The sequence below is a fragment of the Phoenix dactylifera genome, chromosome 11 (genome assembly GCF_051530095.1).
Source record: "Phoenix dactylifera cultivar Ajwa chromosome 11, Ajwa_hap1_PhDact_Kaust_v1.1, whole genome shotgun sequence".
Taxonomy (NCBI): domain Eukaryota; kingdom Viridiplantae; phylum Streptophyta; class Magnoliopsida; order Arecales; family Arecaceae; genus Phoenix; species Phoenix dactylifera.
In genome coordinates this window covers 6,921,708-6,941,177 of record NC_143200.1, presented here as the reverse complement: position 1 = coordinate 6,941,177, position 19,470 = coordinate 6,921,708, and the positions used below count along the sequence as shown (strand labels likewise).

At 36.5% G+C, this 19,470-nt stretch overlaps 1 protein-coding gene across 1 annotated transcript; it reads right to left on the bottom strand.

Moving 5' to 3' along the window:
- Window positions 1–10: 10 nt before the first annotated feature.
- On the bottom strand, window positions 11–5,123 carry LOC103718716 (uncharacterized). The gene is made up of 3 exons (XM_008807653.6): window positions 4,816–5,123; window positions 4,574–4,717; window positions 11–323 (listed from the first exon to the last, which is right to left on the bottom strand). The coding sequence occupies exons 1-3, from the start codon at window positions 4,993–4,995 to the stop codon at window positions 180–182; spliced, it is 468 nt and encodes a 155-aa protein (XP_008805875.1). The 5' UTR covers window positions 4,996–5,123; the 3' UTR covers window positions 11–179.
- Between the last annotated feature and the right edge of the window lie 14,347 nt (window positions 5,124–19,470).

The following is a 19,470-nucleotide window of genomic DNA, read 5'->3' as shown; positions in this document are numbered from 1 at the left end:
AAACATAGAATGCATAATAAAGCCTGTATGCAGAAAATATTATACTATCAATTCTACAACAAGATGCGCCAAATTTTCAAGCATTACCAGTCATAAGCAAATAAAGCTTTTCTTTTTACTTTTTGTTAATAGACGCAAATAAAGCTTTAATTGCAGCTTAAGTATAAGAAAACATCCCTTTATAAATTGCTAGGTACAGCAAGGTACTTGGTGTAACGTGCATGAGCTATGATCTTTCCAGTCTTCTTCTTCCTTAGCTCTACAGTGGCAACCCCCACAGCCTTTCCAGCCCGTAGAACCTTCACTTCTATCTCAATGTCTTCCTGTATTACCAAACAATCAAACAATTTCTATCAACCTTGCCTATAGAAGAGTATCATTTTAGAATCAAGAAGTTATTTAAGGGTACTGCTCGAAGTTTCTTCATTCAGCCTAATTGCGCCCATGGTGCAACGAATGATAATGAAGTCCAAAAATATTTCAAACAAAAACAGAAAGCAACAGCAAAGAGGTCTATAAAAACCAAAATCAGCCAGGAAAGTTAAAAGATGCTTTACTCTTATGTTTTCCCCCTCATCGTGACCAGAATGCTTGTCCTCTAGATGACTAAATGTGATGTGCAATCAACAAATGTTCCCAATGTCAAAGGATCAAACCTCAATCCATAAGACCCAGCACATGATATGAGGATTGCAAAACTAAGTTTAAGGTTAATTATATTTTATTTGGAACCTTTGTTTTCACATTATAAATTATTTGATACAACTGGTGTATGTTACTTTCAAATCTGAGCTTCTCCAAAATGAATATGCTTTTCTTGGCATCGCATGACCGTATGTTGACTTGGAGTGCAACCTCGAACGGGTTAACCAAACCTGACCAAACCAAACCAGTATTTTGGCTTCGGTTGAGTCAACATAAACCTAACTTGGGCTTGGACTGAAAAATGTCCACCCAACTTTAAGTGGGGTTCAGTTCAGCTTAAGAGCTAGGGCAACCAACCCGACACAAACCCAAACCAGACCTGTATATAAGAGTGCCGAACACGATGCAAGCAAAGCCTAAACCCTACCATGCATATGATCTGAACCCAAGAAACCCAAACTCAAATCACATTTCTAGGATTAAGCTCTCGATCCAATTTAGTTTGAGCCTTGTTGGGCCAACACAAACCAACCTAAATTTGTTTCAGTAGAAAGTTTTTCAGTGGGGTCACGTTCGGGTTTGGGTGGTCAATTCATAATTTGGTTGGGTTAGGGTTGGGCTGGCTATCCCCATATCCGGATTGGGCTTCGGTGGGCACTCAAAACACAACCCAACCCACCAGATTTGAGCCCAAGGATGGACAATCTGAAAACAATTTTCAGAGAGAGGATAAAGGAAGACTTTGAAACCTAGCACTGACACTTTCGTTCATAAGTTACCAGGCAAGCTACAAGTCTAATGGAAATTACAAGAAAACATCACAATGATCAACGCAAGCTTGAGATTTAACAGAGAAATAGAAAGATTATAAGGTAATTGATAAAAATGCGACTTTGAGAAACAAGTAGAAAAGGAACTTAAGGAATCCTCAAGCAAGAAATTTATAATAAAAGAATTACGTTAAATTTCACCAATGCATTTACATTTGCCCTTCATAGAGTTGCATTTGACAATTTTGAATCTTACCTTGCTGTAAATCCAATCTGAAGCAAACTATTGATGAACATAAAGAAGCCCCACACTGGCTATAACAAAACCTCAACGCCATTCCAAAACTAAAAGTCAAATGTTGCACCATGACCAAAAGTGCTGTCCTTGCATATGATAACACAATGGCCAGTTCTAGTTTATAATCATTATGTCAATAGCTCACCACTCCAAACAGGAATATCCACTATACCATTGACAAATCACAGCATATGATTTCAGCAACTATCTTGAATATTGCATCTCCATCTCCAGCTAAATTACGTGATAAAGTTTCCAAGAAAAGTCAATGGGCTAAGCTTATCCTTGAGATCCAATGGTCATCCAATAAATGCTTTCACAAGAAGTAGTGGTTTATCATGGACAGCAGTTCAGGAGTGTTCAGAATTGCTGAGTGCTCAACAAAGTTGTCATGTAGAAAGATCCTATTTTACAGGACGCACCACACTATCAGTTCTATGCTAATTTTTTACCACTTATTTCCTTGATAAAAACGAAAGGACTTAATATAGTGGCTCTTTGTCTTACTTGATATTTTCTATACAGGAACGGAAGAATCAACAACGAAGAAGGTTGATAACTTCATGCAGAAAGACTGCCCAATAAATTCATTGCAAAGGAAGATCCAAGTACAACAGAATTTGATGTGGGTTGTTACTTTTAACTCTATCTTATGCTTGAGGCATATCTTGCCACCTAATGCATGCAGTTTAGCAACTGCACATCTTACTGTGGTGGATATATGATTATGTACTAGAAAAGTAAATCAATTAAAATGTGAATAACATATAATTTTTTAAATTGATGTACAATATGATTTTTTTAAAAACAATTTCAACCTAAAACATCAAAACTATATATCCAATGATACTAAACAATATAGATTATTCTAAAATTTTTCATATATGTTGATCCAGAAGGATCGCAAAATTCGATGTGGACCACTTTAGAAACTATGGGGACAACTAGATGGGGTCCAAGAGTGAGATCCACCACAATTGATGTGCTATTTTTTTTCCCAAAACTGGTTAACTTTTCAAACTCTATGACGCAGCGCCACCCCTTAAGGGTGTGGCACACTAAGCAATTAGAACCAAATTCCATCGTTTCAAACTCAAAATGAATTAGATCGATACAAAAAATTTATTTTTTGAAAAAAAACTTTGACCAGGCATATCTCCCAATCTGGAAAAAATCAGACAAAATGGCTGAAGACAGTCGAGGTTTACCTCTTATAAGATTTTAGCTTTTTCATGATTATTTCTACTAGACTTGCCTACTTTAGGAATGTTGTATCCTTTTTTAACTAAAAAAGAAATCCGATCTAAATTGTGCAAGGAGACCTTACTAGTATAAATAGAGGCTATGTAACCGAGTTTATTGTTGATTAATGAAAGAAAAGAGGACTTGACCCAACTGTCACCAATTTTTTTATTTTTTTAATATTTTTTTTATTTTTTTATCTTTTTAAGGAGATTTGAGTTGAGCAGGTTGAAGAAATTACTTCCTTCTCCATGATCGGATTATATGTTGTCTCATGATCTATTTGCCATTCTAAAACTACGCATGTTCTGCATTCTTCCAAAGAGTAAGATATGCCAAACATCTATTTGCAACAAGGCAAAAAAGTTCCCATGACCACCATAACCAACAAATATATCAGGATACTGACTTGGATTCAGGTTATGCAGGTCTTCCAAAATTCTTTATTTCCGATGCCATTACAGCTCCATAGCATCATCTTCATTCAAAAAAACACAAGGAACACAATCCATAGCATCATCTTCATTCGAAAAAACACAAGGCATGCATCCTTTCTTACATGCTATTCGATTCAAATTCAATCAATCCCACCCTTAAACCTTAATTGAATGTGATTCTCTACCCCACTAGATGTCCCTGCCATTGTGACAAGATGTAAAGTTATTCATTAAACCACCAAAGTATTCTCAGCAAGTGTCGCCAAGCTTAGTTTACTCTGTAGGAACGTCTTCAACAGCTATGCCCTAGAATAAGGGAGGCTGAAAAAAGTACCACTAAAAAACAGAGTATCAAAGTTGTCTTTAGGATCATACCACATTAAGGACCATTCATCTACTCTGATACAATTCAACCATTACCTAACCTAAGACTACTCCGCATTACCCAAATTTGGCAAGAAACTGATGACCGACATAACCCTAACAAAATGATGGTTAATTTTATGCCCCTGAATGCCATGGGAATATCTGATCCAGTCTGAGCTAGCTCAGTTGTCTCAGCAAGTTGCACAGAGCTCAGTTCACTCTAATGAGAATAGCTTAAACAACTATACCAATAATGGAACACTAATTAAGAAACATCAAAGCACAGTTAATCTGAGGTGGATATATAACTTGATTATGGTGTCTGCTAGTTATTACCACATTTAAGGACCTACGTCTAGTCTGATCCTACCCAATAATGATACAATCTAAGACCACACATAGTTTAGAAACTTTACTAAATACTAATGAATCACATACCATAATCCAGCGACGGCCAAATTTATGCCCCCAAATACTATCAAACTAGTTGATATATCCTCCAAAATTCAGACTTACAACTCTTTCCAGCAAACACAGTTTAAAGGGGAAGAAAAAACATATTTAAAACAGATACTTCATCTCTTCCAAACTCCAAGCCCCAAAGTACCATCAAAAATGCCGAATTTTGCATCCTTAAAACTTCAAAGTTATCCCCGGCTTGAAAAATAATAGCAGAAAAAACATTCTACAGCAAAGAGGATTTACTTCCAAACTTCGAAACAGCTGAAATTACGCACAAAAAAATGCACAATAATGGAAATTAACGCGTTTTCAAAGCTTAAGAAATGAGTTCTAACTAAAAGAAGGAAACGCACATGGACAAAGGCGGCATCCAAGTAGGCGATGCTCATCTCCAGAGGGGCACCCTTGGTCCGAGCCCCGGCAGTGTAGAAGGCGGCGGACCCGACCAAATCGACCAGGGAAGCGGTGGCGCCGCCGTGTAGAAACTTGCCGGTGTTCTGTATGGAGAACGAGCAGGATTAGATTGGAGAAGATCGGGAGACCAAGAGGAAAGAAGGGGGTTTCGGGCGGAGGTGACACTGGGAGAAGGGCTTACGAGGAGGCGGGGAGGGACGGTCATGGAGCAGAGGAGGCGGCCGGGTTCGAGAAGGTCAACGCGGAGGCCATGGAGGACGAAGGCGTCGTAAAATTTGGAGGGCAGGGCGTCGAGGGACGGGGATGGGAGGATCTCCTCCGCTGCTGCCTCCAGCGATCGCTTCACTGCCTCAAAGTCCATGAATGGGAGCTGCGTAACGGGGCAGATGGAACTGGGACTTGGTAGAAAAGCTTATTTGATCAACACCTGCAGCGCGGAAAAGGGAGATTAAACGTAGGGCTGGTTTGGTTCGCTGGGAAAGAGGGGAGAAAAAAAATATGGTTAACGAAAAAGTAAATAATGGTTGGTTGGAATTTAAAAAAAAATAAAAAAATTATATTTATATGAAAATATGATTTTTATGTTTTATAAAAAAATTAATAAAAAATATAAAAAAGTTATTTTTTATACTCCGAGCGAAACATTTTTATTTTTTTAAAAAAAAAATCATCCAAAGATCCTTTTATTAAAGATCTAAATTTTATTAAACATATAATAGGAATTACATATAACTTTTCCAGAAAAGTAAATGATCAACTAAATATAAGTACTCTGAAAATCTGTTATTTTTCCATGGTCAACCAAACATGCCAAAAATACTTTTCCAGACATCCTCCTTCCAGGAATCATCTTCCTAAGAATTATATTCCTATAAGAAAAAATCTTTCCGCGAACTAAACGAGCCCGTAATAAGTGTTTATCGGGAGGCAAACACAGCTGGTGACTGGATGGCCTCCACTCTAGATGAATCAGGCGGACATTTCCGATCCGCTTAGACAGCTTTTTTTTCTAACTTTATTGGTTGTACTCATATTTGTTTGGTGCGAGGAGCCGATATACCCAAAAAGAATATGCTTGAGTTGTATATGCTTGAGTTGTTTCACAAATAAGAATATTATGAAAAAAGAACTGTAGTTGGAATCTTAGGTTAAGAAATGCTTAAGAATATTAAACTATATCTGCGACCTAATTATTGTGGTTCTCTTACTAAATGATATCATCGTTAAGTAAGTTTTATTAATTAAATTTAATGGTATCTCAGTTAAGAACTTTGATAGACGCAATATTTTTGCTATATTCCTTCTTTCATTTTATAATATAGTATAAATATTGTAACTAATATTTTAGAAAGTCTCATAATTTAATAAATATTAAAAATTTAGATATGAGATCACTTCTGAGGATGATAGTGTTATTTTGATGATTAACAAGCATTTAACAAGAGTATGTTATAAGTTAAAACGATACTTCATTTATAAGTCTGTTACTCTCAGTATATTTGTATAAATTGATATAGATACATTTCATTGTTTATTTGAATGAATCTAACCTTGAGATGCAGCAAAGTGTGGATTGAGTCGACCCAAAGGATGATTGGGTCGACCCCGGCACATCAAGAAAACATTTGGCACACTTCTGCAAAAATGGCAAAGATGAACAATGAGTTGGGTCGACCCAAGGAAAGCATGAGTCGACCCAAGGATCAAGATCCTCAAAACAAGACAGAAAAATGGTTCTCTGGATTTACTGAGAGGGTCGACCCAAACAGTAGTTGAGTCGACCCAAGCTTGAGTCGACCCAAACCCTGAGAGGGTCGACCCAAAGGCAAGACAGAAAAGAAGACAGAAAAGGTTCTCTGGAAACCCTGTTAGGGTCGACCCAAGAAGAAGTTGAGTCGACCCAAGTGAACTTTGAGTCGACCCAAAGAAAGGTTGGGTCGACCCAAGTGAAGGAAGGCTGAATTATAAAGTTTCTGTGTTTCTGAGAGGGTCGACCCAAGGAATGTTTGAGTCGACCCAAGTGAAAGTTGGGTCGACCCAAGGACAGGTTGAGCCGACCCAAGCACGGGCAGAAGCATAACGGCTAGTTGTGCAGAAGTGCTTTTTGGACTCCCAACGGCTATAAACGGCTAGTTTCTTCAATCCAACGGTCAGGAAGGACTATTTGGAGGTTGGAGAAGTATTTAAGAGGGAGTATTCATCAGAGGGAGCAAGCTTTGGAAAATACATCAAGTGCATTCAAGAGAGAACCCTAGCAAGGCAAGCTTCATCCAAGTGCTTCATTCAAGAATCAAAAGAAAGTGGTTGAGCAGATTTAAAGAGTCATCAAGAGCTCCATCCATCCTTGAAGAGTGAAGCATCCTTGACAAAGAAGAGAGAAGTCACATCAAGCGATAAATATTCTCTAAACTCTTCTTTGTAGATTATATTGTTATATTTGCTCATCTAGGAGTTTAAATCTTCTTCCTTTGTTTATTAAACTACTTGTAAAGGTTGGTTGGTTAGCCCGCAAAACCAACGGAATAGGTTGATTGGTGAACCCGGAAAACCAATTGTAAAGGTTCGTTGGTGAGCCCGTAAAACCAACATAGGTTGTTGGTAAGCCCGTAAAACCAACATAGGTTGTTGGTGAACCCGTAAAACCAATTGTATAGGTTCATTGGTGAGCCCGTAAAACCAACATAGGTTTTTGGTGAACCCGAAAAACCAAAGTGTAAAAGTTTTTGGATTGTGAGCCCGAAAAACAATCCAACTGTAATCCGCGGGATTATAGTGAATTCCCAAGGGGTCGCTTGGGGAGTGGACGTAGGTGCTAAGGAGAGCACCGAACCACTATACTTCTTGTTGTTTGTATTGTGATTTGTTTAAGTTCACTAACTCATCATTTAACACAAGTAAGATAGTTAAAATTAAAAGAAACCAATTCACCCCCCCTCTTGGCTTGTCACCTTGGGCAACAAGTGGTATCAGAGCAAGGTGCTCCAATAGTAATTATTGATCTCACAATCAAGAGTTAAAGATCATGACAACCCAAGTGGGATGTTCTACGAGTGAGGGACAATTAATTGATAGACCTCCACTATTTAATGGCATAAACTACACACATTGGAAAGCACGCATGCGCATTTTCATTCAAGCACATAACTATGATCTATGGAGTATTATAGTCAATGGGCTACACACAAGCACTAATCATGATAAGGAAATGGCTCAACAAAATTCAAAAGCCATGAAGCTGTTATATTGTGCATTAGATGAGAATGAGTTTAATTGCATATCTTCTTGCATAACTGCTAAAGACATGTGGAATATGCTAGAGGCTAAATATGAAAGTACTAACATTTTTAGTGAATCTGGAATTAGCTCTGAAGAAGATGAGAGGCAAGCTGATATTGAGAACCTAAGCCTTGTGGCACACAAGGACGAGGTATGTATTGAAACACAAAGTGTCTCCTCTTCTGAATATGAAGTATATGATAAAATTGAAAATGATTTTACACTTGATAAGTTACATGATGCATTTCTTGATCTAATGAAAGAACATAAGAAACTCATTTGTAAAAATAAGAACCTGACGAATGAAAAGAAAACCCTAGTAAATGAAAAACTGAAATTGTCTAATTATTATGAAACATTAATTAAGAAACATACTAATGAAACTAAAATCTTAATTGAGAAAAATAAAGAACTAAATCAGAAAAACCAACTTCTCACTGAAAGCTATGATAAACTTAAGAAAAATAATGAATTGCTTTCAGAAGATAATAGAAGATTAACTAAAGAAGTTGACAAATTGAAACCTGTTGTTGAAAGATTTACTTTCAGCTCTGAAAAATTAAACCTAATGATAAATAATCAAATAGCTGAATTTGATAAAGTTGGATTGGGATATCAACCTTGGTACACCCAAAAATCTTTCAAGAATATATTTGTTAAAACAGTTTCTAATTATTTTAAAACAGATTCTTATAATGTTGATAAACAGGAACAAAAGCTAAGCAAAATCTCTTCTGTTGTTTCTAAATCTATACATTACAAATTTGATGAACCTAAAAGGCAAAAACAGAAAATTGTAAGTTTATCTACTACTCATGTTAAATCTATGTTTGTTAAATTTAATAAGAGTATGCAGAAATACATTTCTTGTAATCCTAAAACCTGCAAACTAATAAACAAAATAGCTATTAAGAGAATATGGGTTCCAAAAGAAACAATTATAGCTAACCTACAAGGACCCAAAAGAGCTTGGGTTCCTAAGTTGAAAATCTGAATATTTTCTGCAGGTGTGTCTAGCACTCAAGGCTCCAACAAAAAAATATTAATTTAGACATTGGGTGCTCTAGACATATATTAAAGAATGAGACTTAAAATATAATTAAGAAGAGTGACTAAAATGGAAGAAATAATGAAATTAGTAATCCTTGCATCCTCTCATATTGAAATTGTAGCTAGTATTAATCATTTCTGTGATATAAGTGATACTTTTGGTATGAAAAGAAAATATATCCAAATCACTCCATCTTCCTATATTATGCTTCATTTATTGATGGATAATTTGCTTAATCAATACTCTTAGAATAACTCTTTGAATTCTCTATATGCTTGATTGAGAGTTCTTATCCATGGCATTATCTTCTATTGATTATAAACATAAGAATGTCTACTTGGTATATTTTTTTTAAATATATGCATTAAGAATACCAAGATTAAAGAGTCTAGTTTTGGCATATAAAATCAACTCATACTAGTATGGACTTAATCTCAAAAGACCTTGTCATTGGTTCACTTAGATTAATTTTTGCAAGGTCAAAGTTTGCTATGTATGTCATCTAGAAAAATAAACTAGAATCATTTCTAAATCTGAAAACATTGTTTCCACCTTTTAGCCTTTGAAAATTCTCCATATGAACTTATTTGGATCTCTAGGATTGTGAACCTAGGAGATAAGCTCTCTAATTTTGTAATTATGGATGATTTCTCAAAGCTAATGTTGGTTTTATTCTTGGCACTTAAATTGAAATATTTTCTGCTTTGGCACAAACTTACAAAAGGTTTCAAATGTAAAAGGTTTGCAAACTGTGAAAATTCATGGCACAACTTTGAAAACCAATTTGTTGATAAGTTTTGTACAGAAAATGGTATTGAATATAATTGTGCTTGCACCAAGAACACCATTGCATATAGGGTTATAAAAACATAAAAATAGAACCCTTGAAAAATTTGTGTGATAACAATGCTTTGTGATAGTAACTTTTAATTAATGCTATCTCACAGCTGGTCATATTATAAGGTTTCTATTAGATCTATGTTTGAAGAAAACCCCTTGTGAACTCAAAAAAAAAGGAAAATCAAATGTTGCACACTTTCATGTTTTTCAATTGTACATGTTATGCTCTCAACAATGAAAGATATGCCAAATCTGATAAAACAGTGTTTCTTTGGATATTACTCTTCAAGCAATGCATATTGAAAATTCAATGAAAAGATACTAGTTGTAGAAATATCAATTCATACTATTCTTATGAAAACTAGATCCTTTATTGAGAATATAGTTTATCATTTTGATTCTATGTAACAATCTGAATTTTGATAGAAACAATTGTTTAAGATAATTTGATTAAAACTTAGCTAGCACGTCTTATTGATAGTTATCTTAAGCAAATAGAATCTAAGCTAAATTGATTCTGAAAACAAGAAATTGATTTGACCTTGATGAATCTTCCTATTGCCTCACATGCTTGTTCTTGAACCATCTTGGTTAATGAAACTATCTCTTTAGTTCAAGTGACATTTGCTTGCTTATATTTAGGCAATCTCTTAAGTAAAGTGACTCAATATTCAATTATTGTCATATCTTATGTTGAGTCATCTAGTTAAGAAATATGTTGTATGAATGTTTTGTATCTTGAAGTAACTAATGACTTTCTTTCAAGAAAGAAAAGGAGCTTGTTAATAATGCAGGATCCTTGAGCAAGAAAATGAGAGATTTCAACTTGAAGGACACCTCCACATAAGATACAATAAACATTCACATGCAAACAAGAGAAAGGACCTTCTTCAGCCAAACCTTCACACATAAGAAATCTAGTTTGACTTGAAGAATATAGAATAAATCGGTAATTTTAGATACCTCTCTCATAAATTAGCTGAGCAAAGTCAATAACTTAAATCTTATTGTGGCATGGTTAAAATCTTTAATTATTAATTTCTTGATATCATGTCTATATTAATTGACTTATGCTTTTAGAAATTGATTCATGGTTTGCTCAAACTAAAATGTTCCTTTGCCTATATCATAACCATGAAATACACAAATATATGCTTAAAATGCTGATTTGAATTGACTTGTGAGAAGCTATGAATTCTTGAGCATAATGAAAATGTTGTTTGCATGATATACATCTATATGATACATAAGATTATTTCTTTATTCTGCTCTTTCATGTAAATTACTTGAGAATAACAAAAAGAGAGAGAGATAAAGAAAAGAAAATGGATATTATTCAAGAGAAGTAAAATCTAAGTAAAGGCAAATACTTCAATTTTAAGGAAAAGCAAAACAAGCATAATATATTTGGCACATTTGTGAGACTAATATGAACATTCCTTTGGAAGAGATAAAATCCGTAATTAATTACAGAAAAAGTTTGAAGTGAACATTTTAACCCTTCTATATTGCTCATCATAGGGATGGTGCCAATGGGGAGGCTAGTGGTAGTACCCGGCACTATTTGACCCAACTATTCGGTGTAGGGCATATTAGGGACGGCACAAGAGGGAGGCTAGTGGTAGTACCTCGTGCCCCTTCCAACTCCACCGGATAGGGAGCAAATAGAGTATAGAGCATAGAAAAGTAAAACCAAAAGAAATGAAGATTAGAATATTCACTGAGTGGTTAAAGGAAGAAATTCAAAAATGACAAGATAAATGAAAGTATATAAAAAGGCTTGTGAAAAGCTAAATGAAGTTTCGATCACTTGAAAACACACCTTAAGGATAAAATCAGTGTAGAATTATATATAAATAGGGAGAGTTTATTTGAAAAGAATTAATTTTGATCCTTGACATGCTTGCTCTTAATGTTTTAATACATGATGTTATGACTTAATGCATATTATGTTTTGCATGTGACATGATGTTTTGAATTATGTGTTTTCAATATTCAAATAGCATAGATCTTTTCTAAATATAACTTGTAATGCTTCATGCCTATAAAATTTGATTGAAACATGTTATTACCAACAACAACATCATTTTGTTTTAATGAATATATTTTGAAAAATAAAAGAAAAGAATAATTTGAATTTGCAAATTAGGCAAAATGGATTGATTCTGATTTATCTTTTATCTTGCCTAACATTAGTACATAATATCCTCCAATTTGTCCCAAAATTCAATATGAATTACAAAGATTCTGGATGTGCTCTAATGTTCTTGAAATATGTGTTTTCAATCTTAATAATTTAAGATGAGCTACAATGTAGAAGATGCATATCTCAAATTATAATCCTGAAAGCCTCCTTGAAAATTTTTATGAAATTCAGAATCTGATTTTGTATAAAAGCTTAAACTTAATTTAAAAATGCTTCTATCGTTGCATTTTTGTAACTTTCATTATATGCTTCAATGATTGCATCATTTTGGGGAATAACTCAATATGATTTCTAGATGAAAACTACGGTTTAAGAAAAATAGAATTACTTTTGATGTCTTAATTGTTTGCTCCGATACGCATCTGAAACATATCATTTTCTATCTTATAAGTTTATTAAAATTAGTCTAAATGATGCGTTTTTCAATGATCTTGATTGCGAACAAATGTTTCTAAACATATGATGTTATTTTGATATTAAAAAGATTTATCGTGCTTCATACATACATTGCTGAAAAACTATGACTAAGAAATTAATATTTTGAATATACACTCTTGCATTATTAAATGCTTCTATCATTAAAGAAGAAAAGAAAGTTTAAAAGAAAATGCATCTTTTGAGGGGGAGCTTTAAATACTCAATCTCTTTATTGAAAATTATCTTCAAACTCTAAACTCTCAAATGGGATAATTAATTAAGGGGGAGAAAGAAAATTTCAGAGTGAGAGATCATATAGAACTTAATCGTATAAATTTGCATCTAAAGATGAGACAAAGAATACTAAATGTAAAGTGGTATTAAACTTTGTGCTTCATTGAATATCTTTTGAAAGTTGGATTTCCATCTGTATTCATCGGTAAATCATTTATTTCTGAAAATTTAATTGAAAAGGATTCCATCTGTCTTAGTTTCGAAAATTTATCTTGGAATCTACTAATGAGCTCTTATTGGCTTGCACCTTAGTGTTTCAATCCTGAGCCAATTCATTTTAATTGATTTTGATGCTATGATCTTTAAAGGAGTAAAAGAAAGTCTTTAAGAGAGCTTTAAAAGAACTTCCAAAGCCCTGAATTTTATGTATCCTACATTGCATAAATTCATATTTTGGTATCTATGCTCCAATACTTTTATATCATGAAAGAACTTTGAAGTCATTAAGAATTAAGGATTCAACATAATCTTATGTTTTTCGAGTATATAAATTTTGATCTTTATCTGCTCTTATACTATACTCTAAAAATTAATTAGATTGCTCTCATGTTGCTATATACTTAATATATTATTAAAAAAAAAGTATTGGATTTTCATTCGTGCTTTCTTTGAATATTATTCTTGATACTCCTTGAAATAACTTGAAAAAGATTCCATCTACACTTGATTTCAAAACTATCTTTGGAATCTACATTTAGAGATCACTTCTGGCTTACATCCTTAATATCTCATTCCTAAAGCCAAACACATAGAAATAAGATATCATTTTATTAGGGATCGTGTGCAAAATGGAAACATATGTATTGAGCATATATGCACTGAAAAACAATTAGCCGACATATTCACAAAACCCTTGAGTGAAGATAGATTCTGCACGCTAAGCAGGAAATTAGGCATATGTGATCCTTTTTTATTGAAGAGATATAAAAGGGAGCAAGCAGTCTCATGATACATTCCTCTAATTTCAAAAATTCCATGAAACATGAGTCAAATTTGTTATCTATAGATTTCTTACTCATGTATCATTGTTCCATAAAGAGTTTATAAGGATTGGAAGCAAGGAAAACTTTTTAGAAGCAAAAAGGAAGAGAAAAGAAAATTTCTGCACTTGGGTCGACCCAACCCAGAACATGGGTCGACCCAACGTTGAGTCGACCCAAGAAAATTCTTGAGTCGACCCAACGTCGGGACCCCACTGTTAAAAGGGGGACCCGTGAGCTATCTAGGGCACTGTTTACCCTTTGTCTTCTTCCGAAAACCCTATTCCCCACTCTCAAATCTTCTCCAATCATCTCCAAACAGTAGATTACTTCAATATCTTGGAGAAATGGGACCCAAGAGAGCCGTAGCCAAGCGATCCGGGAGAGTCTCACGATCTTGTTTAGAGCCTAGGATATGTATCTAGTTCTCATATGTATTTTGTGTTGATCATGTATTTTGAACCTTGATTGAGGAACATTGTATTTGCTTTTATTTTTGGCATGATTGTACTAAAATGTTCCTATTTTGATCAATGAAGTTTGAATGGTTGTTATTGTGTCTTTTCCCATGTACCTATTTGATGATAACAAAAAGGGGGAGAAGTAAAGAAAGAGTAATAGGGGAGAAGTAAAGATAGAGTAAATAGAGTAACAAAAAGGGGGAGAAGTAAAGAAAGAGTAATAGGGGAGAAGTAAAGATAGAGTAATAAGAGGAGAAGTAAAGAAAGAAAGAGAAATAATTTGTAAAACAAATTGAAAATCATATAGGAAAGCATATACATCCAAGGGGGAGCAATTTGCAACAATGAAAATGATCAAGTCAAAAATTTATATCAAATTTCAGAATTTGGCACATATAATTTCAGAATTTGGCATGCACCTTTCACACCTCGATACATAACCTAAAACTCATGTTTTATCTCAAATTTTTGGAGTTTCATCTTTAATGAATTATAAATGAAAGGGGGAGTAATTCAAAAAGTCAAATTGGCAACATTTGAATGATATAGGGGGAGACTTCACTCTTATATATGAAAAGCTGAAATTCAGCAAGTTAAGCCCTTTCAAAAACTGATTTTAAAGACAAGTATCAATAGGCTCATACTCTTTATTTTGTAATCATCAAAAAGGGGGAGATTGAGGATGATAGTGTTATTTTGATGATTAACAAGCATTTAACAAGAGTATGTTATAAGTTAAAACGATACTTCATTTATAAGTCTGTTACTCTCAGTATATTTGTATAAATTGATATAGATACATTTCATTGTTTATTTGAATGAATCTAACCTTGAGATGCAGCAAAGTGTGGATTGAGTCGACCCAAAGGATGATTGGGTCGACCCCGGCACATCAAGAAAACATTTGGCACACTTCTGCAAAAATGGCAAAGATGAACAATGAGTTGGGTCGACCCAAGGAAAGCATGAGTCGACCCAAGGATCAAGATCCTCAAAACAAGACAGAAAAATGGTTCTCTGGATTTACTGAGAGGGTCGACCCAAACAGTAGTTGAGTCGACCCAAGCTTGAGTCGACCCAAACCCTGAGAGGGTCGACCCAAAGGCAAGACAGAAAAGAAGACATAAAAGGTTCTCTGGAAACCCTGTTAGGGTCGACCCAAGAAGAAGTTGAGTCGACCCAAGTGAACTTTGAGTCGACCCAAAGAAAGGTTGGGTCGACCCAAGTGAAGGAAGGCTGAATTATAAAGTTTCTGTGTTTCTGAGAGGGTCGACCCAAGGAATGTTTGAGTCGACCCAAGTGAAAGTTGGGTCGACCCAAGGACAGGTTGAGCCGACCCAAGCACGGGCAGAAGCATAACGGCTAGTTGTGCAGAAGTGCTTTTTGGACTCCCAACGGCTATAAACGGCTAGTTTCTTCAATCCAACGGTCAGGAAGGACTATTTGGAGGTTGGAGAAGTATTTAAGAGGGAGTATTCATCAGAGGAAGCAAGCTTTGGAAAATACATCAAGTGCATTCAAGAGAGAACCCTAGCAAGGCAAGCTTCATCCAAGTGCTTCATTCAAGAATCAAAAGAAAGTGGTTGAGCAGATTCAAAGAGTCATCAAGAGCTCCATCCATCCTTGAAGAGTGAAGCATCCTTGACAAAGAAGAGAGAAGTCACATCAAGCGATAAATATTCTCTAAACTCTTCTTTGTAGATTATATTGTTATATTTGCTCATCTAGGAGTTTAAATCTTCTTCCTTTGTTTATTAAACTACTTGTAAAGGTTGGTTGGTTAGCCCGCAAAACCAACGGAATAGGTTGATTGGTGAACCCGGAAAACCAATTGTAAAGGTTCGTTGGTGAGCCCGTAAAACCAACATAGGTTGTTGGTAAGCCCGTAAAACCAACATAGGTTGTTGGTGAACCCGTAAAACCAATTGTATAGGTTCATTGGTGAGCCCGTAAAACCAACATAGGTTTTTGGTGAACCCGGAAAACCAAAGTGTAAAAGTTTTTGGATTGTGAGCCCGGAAAACAATCCAACTGTAATCCGCGGGATTATAGTGAATTCCCAAGGGGTCGCTTGGGGAGTGGACGTAGGTGCTAAGGAGAGCACCGAACCACTATACTTCTTGTTGTTTGTATTGTGATTTGTTTAAGTTCACTAACTCATCATTTAACACAAGTAAGATAGTTAAAATTAAAAGAAACCAATTCACCCCCCCTCTTGGCTTGTCACCTTGGGCAACAACTTCACATTCCAACCTCTATGAATTACTTAAACACTCTTTTTTCATCTCCAAAGAAATATAATTTTTCACTTGATATTGACTTCTAGTGAATTTTTAAGTCGAGATTGGATTCTATCTTAATAACCCAACTTAATCTCGACGAGGGTTCTCTATCATCCAATGGTGATCACATTGTTTTTAGTCGTAGACATAGGTCCAATCTCTATTACCATATTGTTTGAAAGAATGCTCTATATACCATCACCCTACTCTTCTTGGGTTTATCTTATGTGCCCCAACTTCTTAAAGAAAATGATCCCTTTTGTGAAATAATTCAACCCAAACAACTCTATTTTCAATCGATCATCAAAATTAAATTATTCCATATAATTGAAAATATTTTTTTATTTTGTAATTTAAGTAATTTGTTTATGTATTTTGGTACTATGATATTTAAAATAATATCCTGTCTCCTTCAATAGTCTAATGCATGGCATGGGCTTTTTGCTTGTTGTTTTGTTTCTTTATAATAATGTGACACGCATACACCCTATTTTAAAAAGTATAATTTTCTTAAATTTATTTCTTAAAGTAAGAACTAAAGCAGGATGCACATTTTTTTAATTGAAGAGTGGTTGTAGCATCATTTAGTTGGAAAGTCAAGAAGACTTTAGACTACCCTAGTCTCATTTCATGGAATGAAAAGAAACAATATTGTTCAGAACTCCAGTACCATTATAATGCAAACACTGATTCCATTCATGAAATTTGACTTCATTTTTATTTTTTAAGATCCAGCTGATCATTTTGTTGAACCTGTATTCTTCTCACCATGCCAGTGTGCCAATCGATTCAAAAGTTGAACTCAACTACAGCCCATTTCCTCTAAGGGTTAAGTGTTTTCTTTGGTTATGCTGGAAGGAGAAATTGAATACAAAAGATGTCCTTGGAAGAAAGCTTGGAAAAAATCATGGAGGTTGCATTCTTTCTGTTGCTGGAAATTGGACCCGGGGGCAATCTTCGGTCGAGGGAGAGGGAGCTGCGGGTCACCACGGCGGGGCGGCGACCAGTCGGCGGGCGGCGTCCTCCGTTTGGGGTGGCCGGAGAGAGGGAGCAGGGGGTCCTCACGGCGGGGCGGCGACCAGTCGGCGGGCGGCGTCCTCCGTTTGGGGTGGCCGGAGAGAGGGAGCAGGGGGTCCTCACGGCGGGGCGGCGACCAGTCGGCGGGCGGCGTCCTCCGTTTGGGGTGGCCGGAGAGAGGGAGCAGGGGGTCCTCACGGCGGGGCGGCGATCCGTCAGCGGGCGGCGTCCACCGTCTGGGGTGCCTGCAGGCAAGCCGATGGCCGGGTTTTCCGGCGCCGGCCCTCCGACGCTCAAGTCAGGGAGGGGGCAAAGTGTGTAGAGAGGAGATAAACAGTGTTTGTAGGGCACGGAATTTCCCAACCCCCTCCTGAGAAGCCAAGGCTCCCTTTTATAGGTGGGGGTCGGTTTACCTGTGATGTAACAGGGCGAGGCCATAGTACGGCTCGGCATGTGGCTCAGGTCGGCGCACGGTCAGGCGAATCATTGTGCTGATGTCGGCGGTGAGGGCGTCGTACGACCCGAACCAGTACGCTACCAGGCGAATCATTGCATTGGTGTCGGAGGTATGGCCGAGATCAGAGACTGATCATGGTTGACCAGACTCTGCTGGGCTAACTTGCCGTGGAGAGCTGAGAGTCCGTAGATGACAGGAGCCATACGCATTAAATGTGGAGTAAGCCGGAGATCCGCATTAATTGCAGAGTAGGCCGGAGATCCGCATTAATTGTGGAGTAAGCCGGAGATCCGCATTGATTGTTGAGTGAACTGGAGGTTTACAGTAGCCATGCGCAATAAATGCTGAAGCAGCGGCAGGATATGGTCCTCAGTTGGACCTCGGAGGAGTACGACCGTAGTAGGTGGCTGACAAGGGTAGACCTTGAGCATCAGGATTTTCCTAGATCGGAGGTCTCGAGGTCGAATGTCTTGAGGTCGGGCGTTCCGAGGTCGGACGCCGACTTTGGCTGTTCAGGGTCGGCGATTGTGCGGCTTCTTGGGGGCATTCGTGTCACTTGGGGGGAAAAATCTTATTCCCCCAACACTTTCTAACCAACCACCTGAGAGGGTAGACCATCTTTTCTCTACATGCTTCTTCTTATCCACCATTTGGAGGGCTGTTTGTTCCACTCCAAAGCCATTACATCCACAATCCACCTTTGAGAAGCTTTGCTTTGATTGGAGATGGAGAAATTTTCGAAAACAGCTACACCCAGTCATCCTCATGTTGTATGCCGCCATGGCCTTGACTTCTTGGAGAGAGAGGCTTCAGATTGTCTCTGCTTCAGCTTGTATGAAAAAGGCATTTGTCTCTTTTAACGGTTCTCTTTTTTTCTCTACAACTTATGTTTTTTCTCTCCCCTATTGCATCTCAAGCTTGCTGAAACTTAATGATACTCTGTTATCTCTTTTTCACATAACAAAAGCAGGGTGCACTTGGCTCCCTTATTGTCTTAAAAAAAAAAGTCTAATAATTTACAAGTCCAAAAATTCGTGCGGTTTCCTGTCATCTTTTTTTCTGAAAATATCAAAGCCAACGATCTGGCATCTCAGAAGAGGATTAGTTTTGAGCAGCTCCACTCGCCTCCAACTTTAATCGACTTCTCCCACGCATAATTCATGGGCAGATATATATGCTGGCTAGACTCCAAGGCAGATGTGAAAAGTGATACACCAAATGATTCTAAGGCAGATGCTTTTAAATCCTTTGGTGGTTTAGAGTGCAACATAGTGGATGTGAAATGTAATACATTCTAAGGCTGATGTTTTAGACATAAGATCTATTGGATGGAGTCTAAGGATAATTTACCCATCAATCATGGTATATTGACACCATCATCAACCTTCAAAGTTCCGAGCTAACATGAAAGACACAATAAAGCACTGCTAGCATCGCTTGGACTACCATTAGCGTGCTCTATCGTGTAGAGTAGGGTGCATGAAATCAAATAATTCTCACAAATTTTGTAGGAAAATCTTTCCAGAAGCAACAACGATTGAGTTATGACAAGATA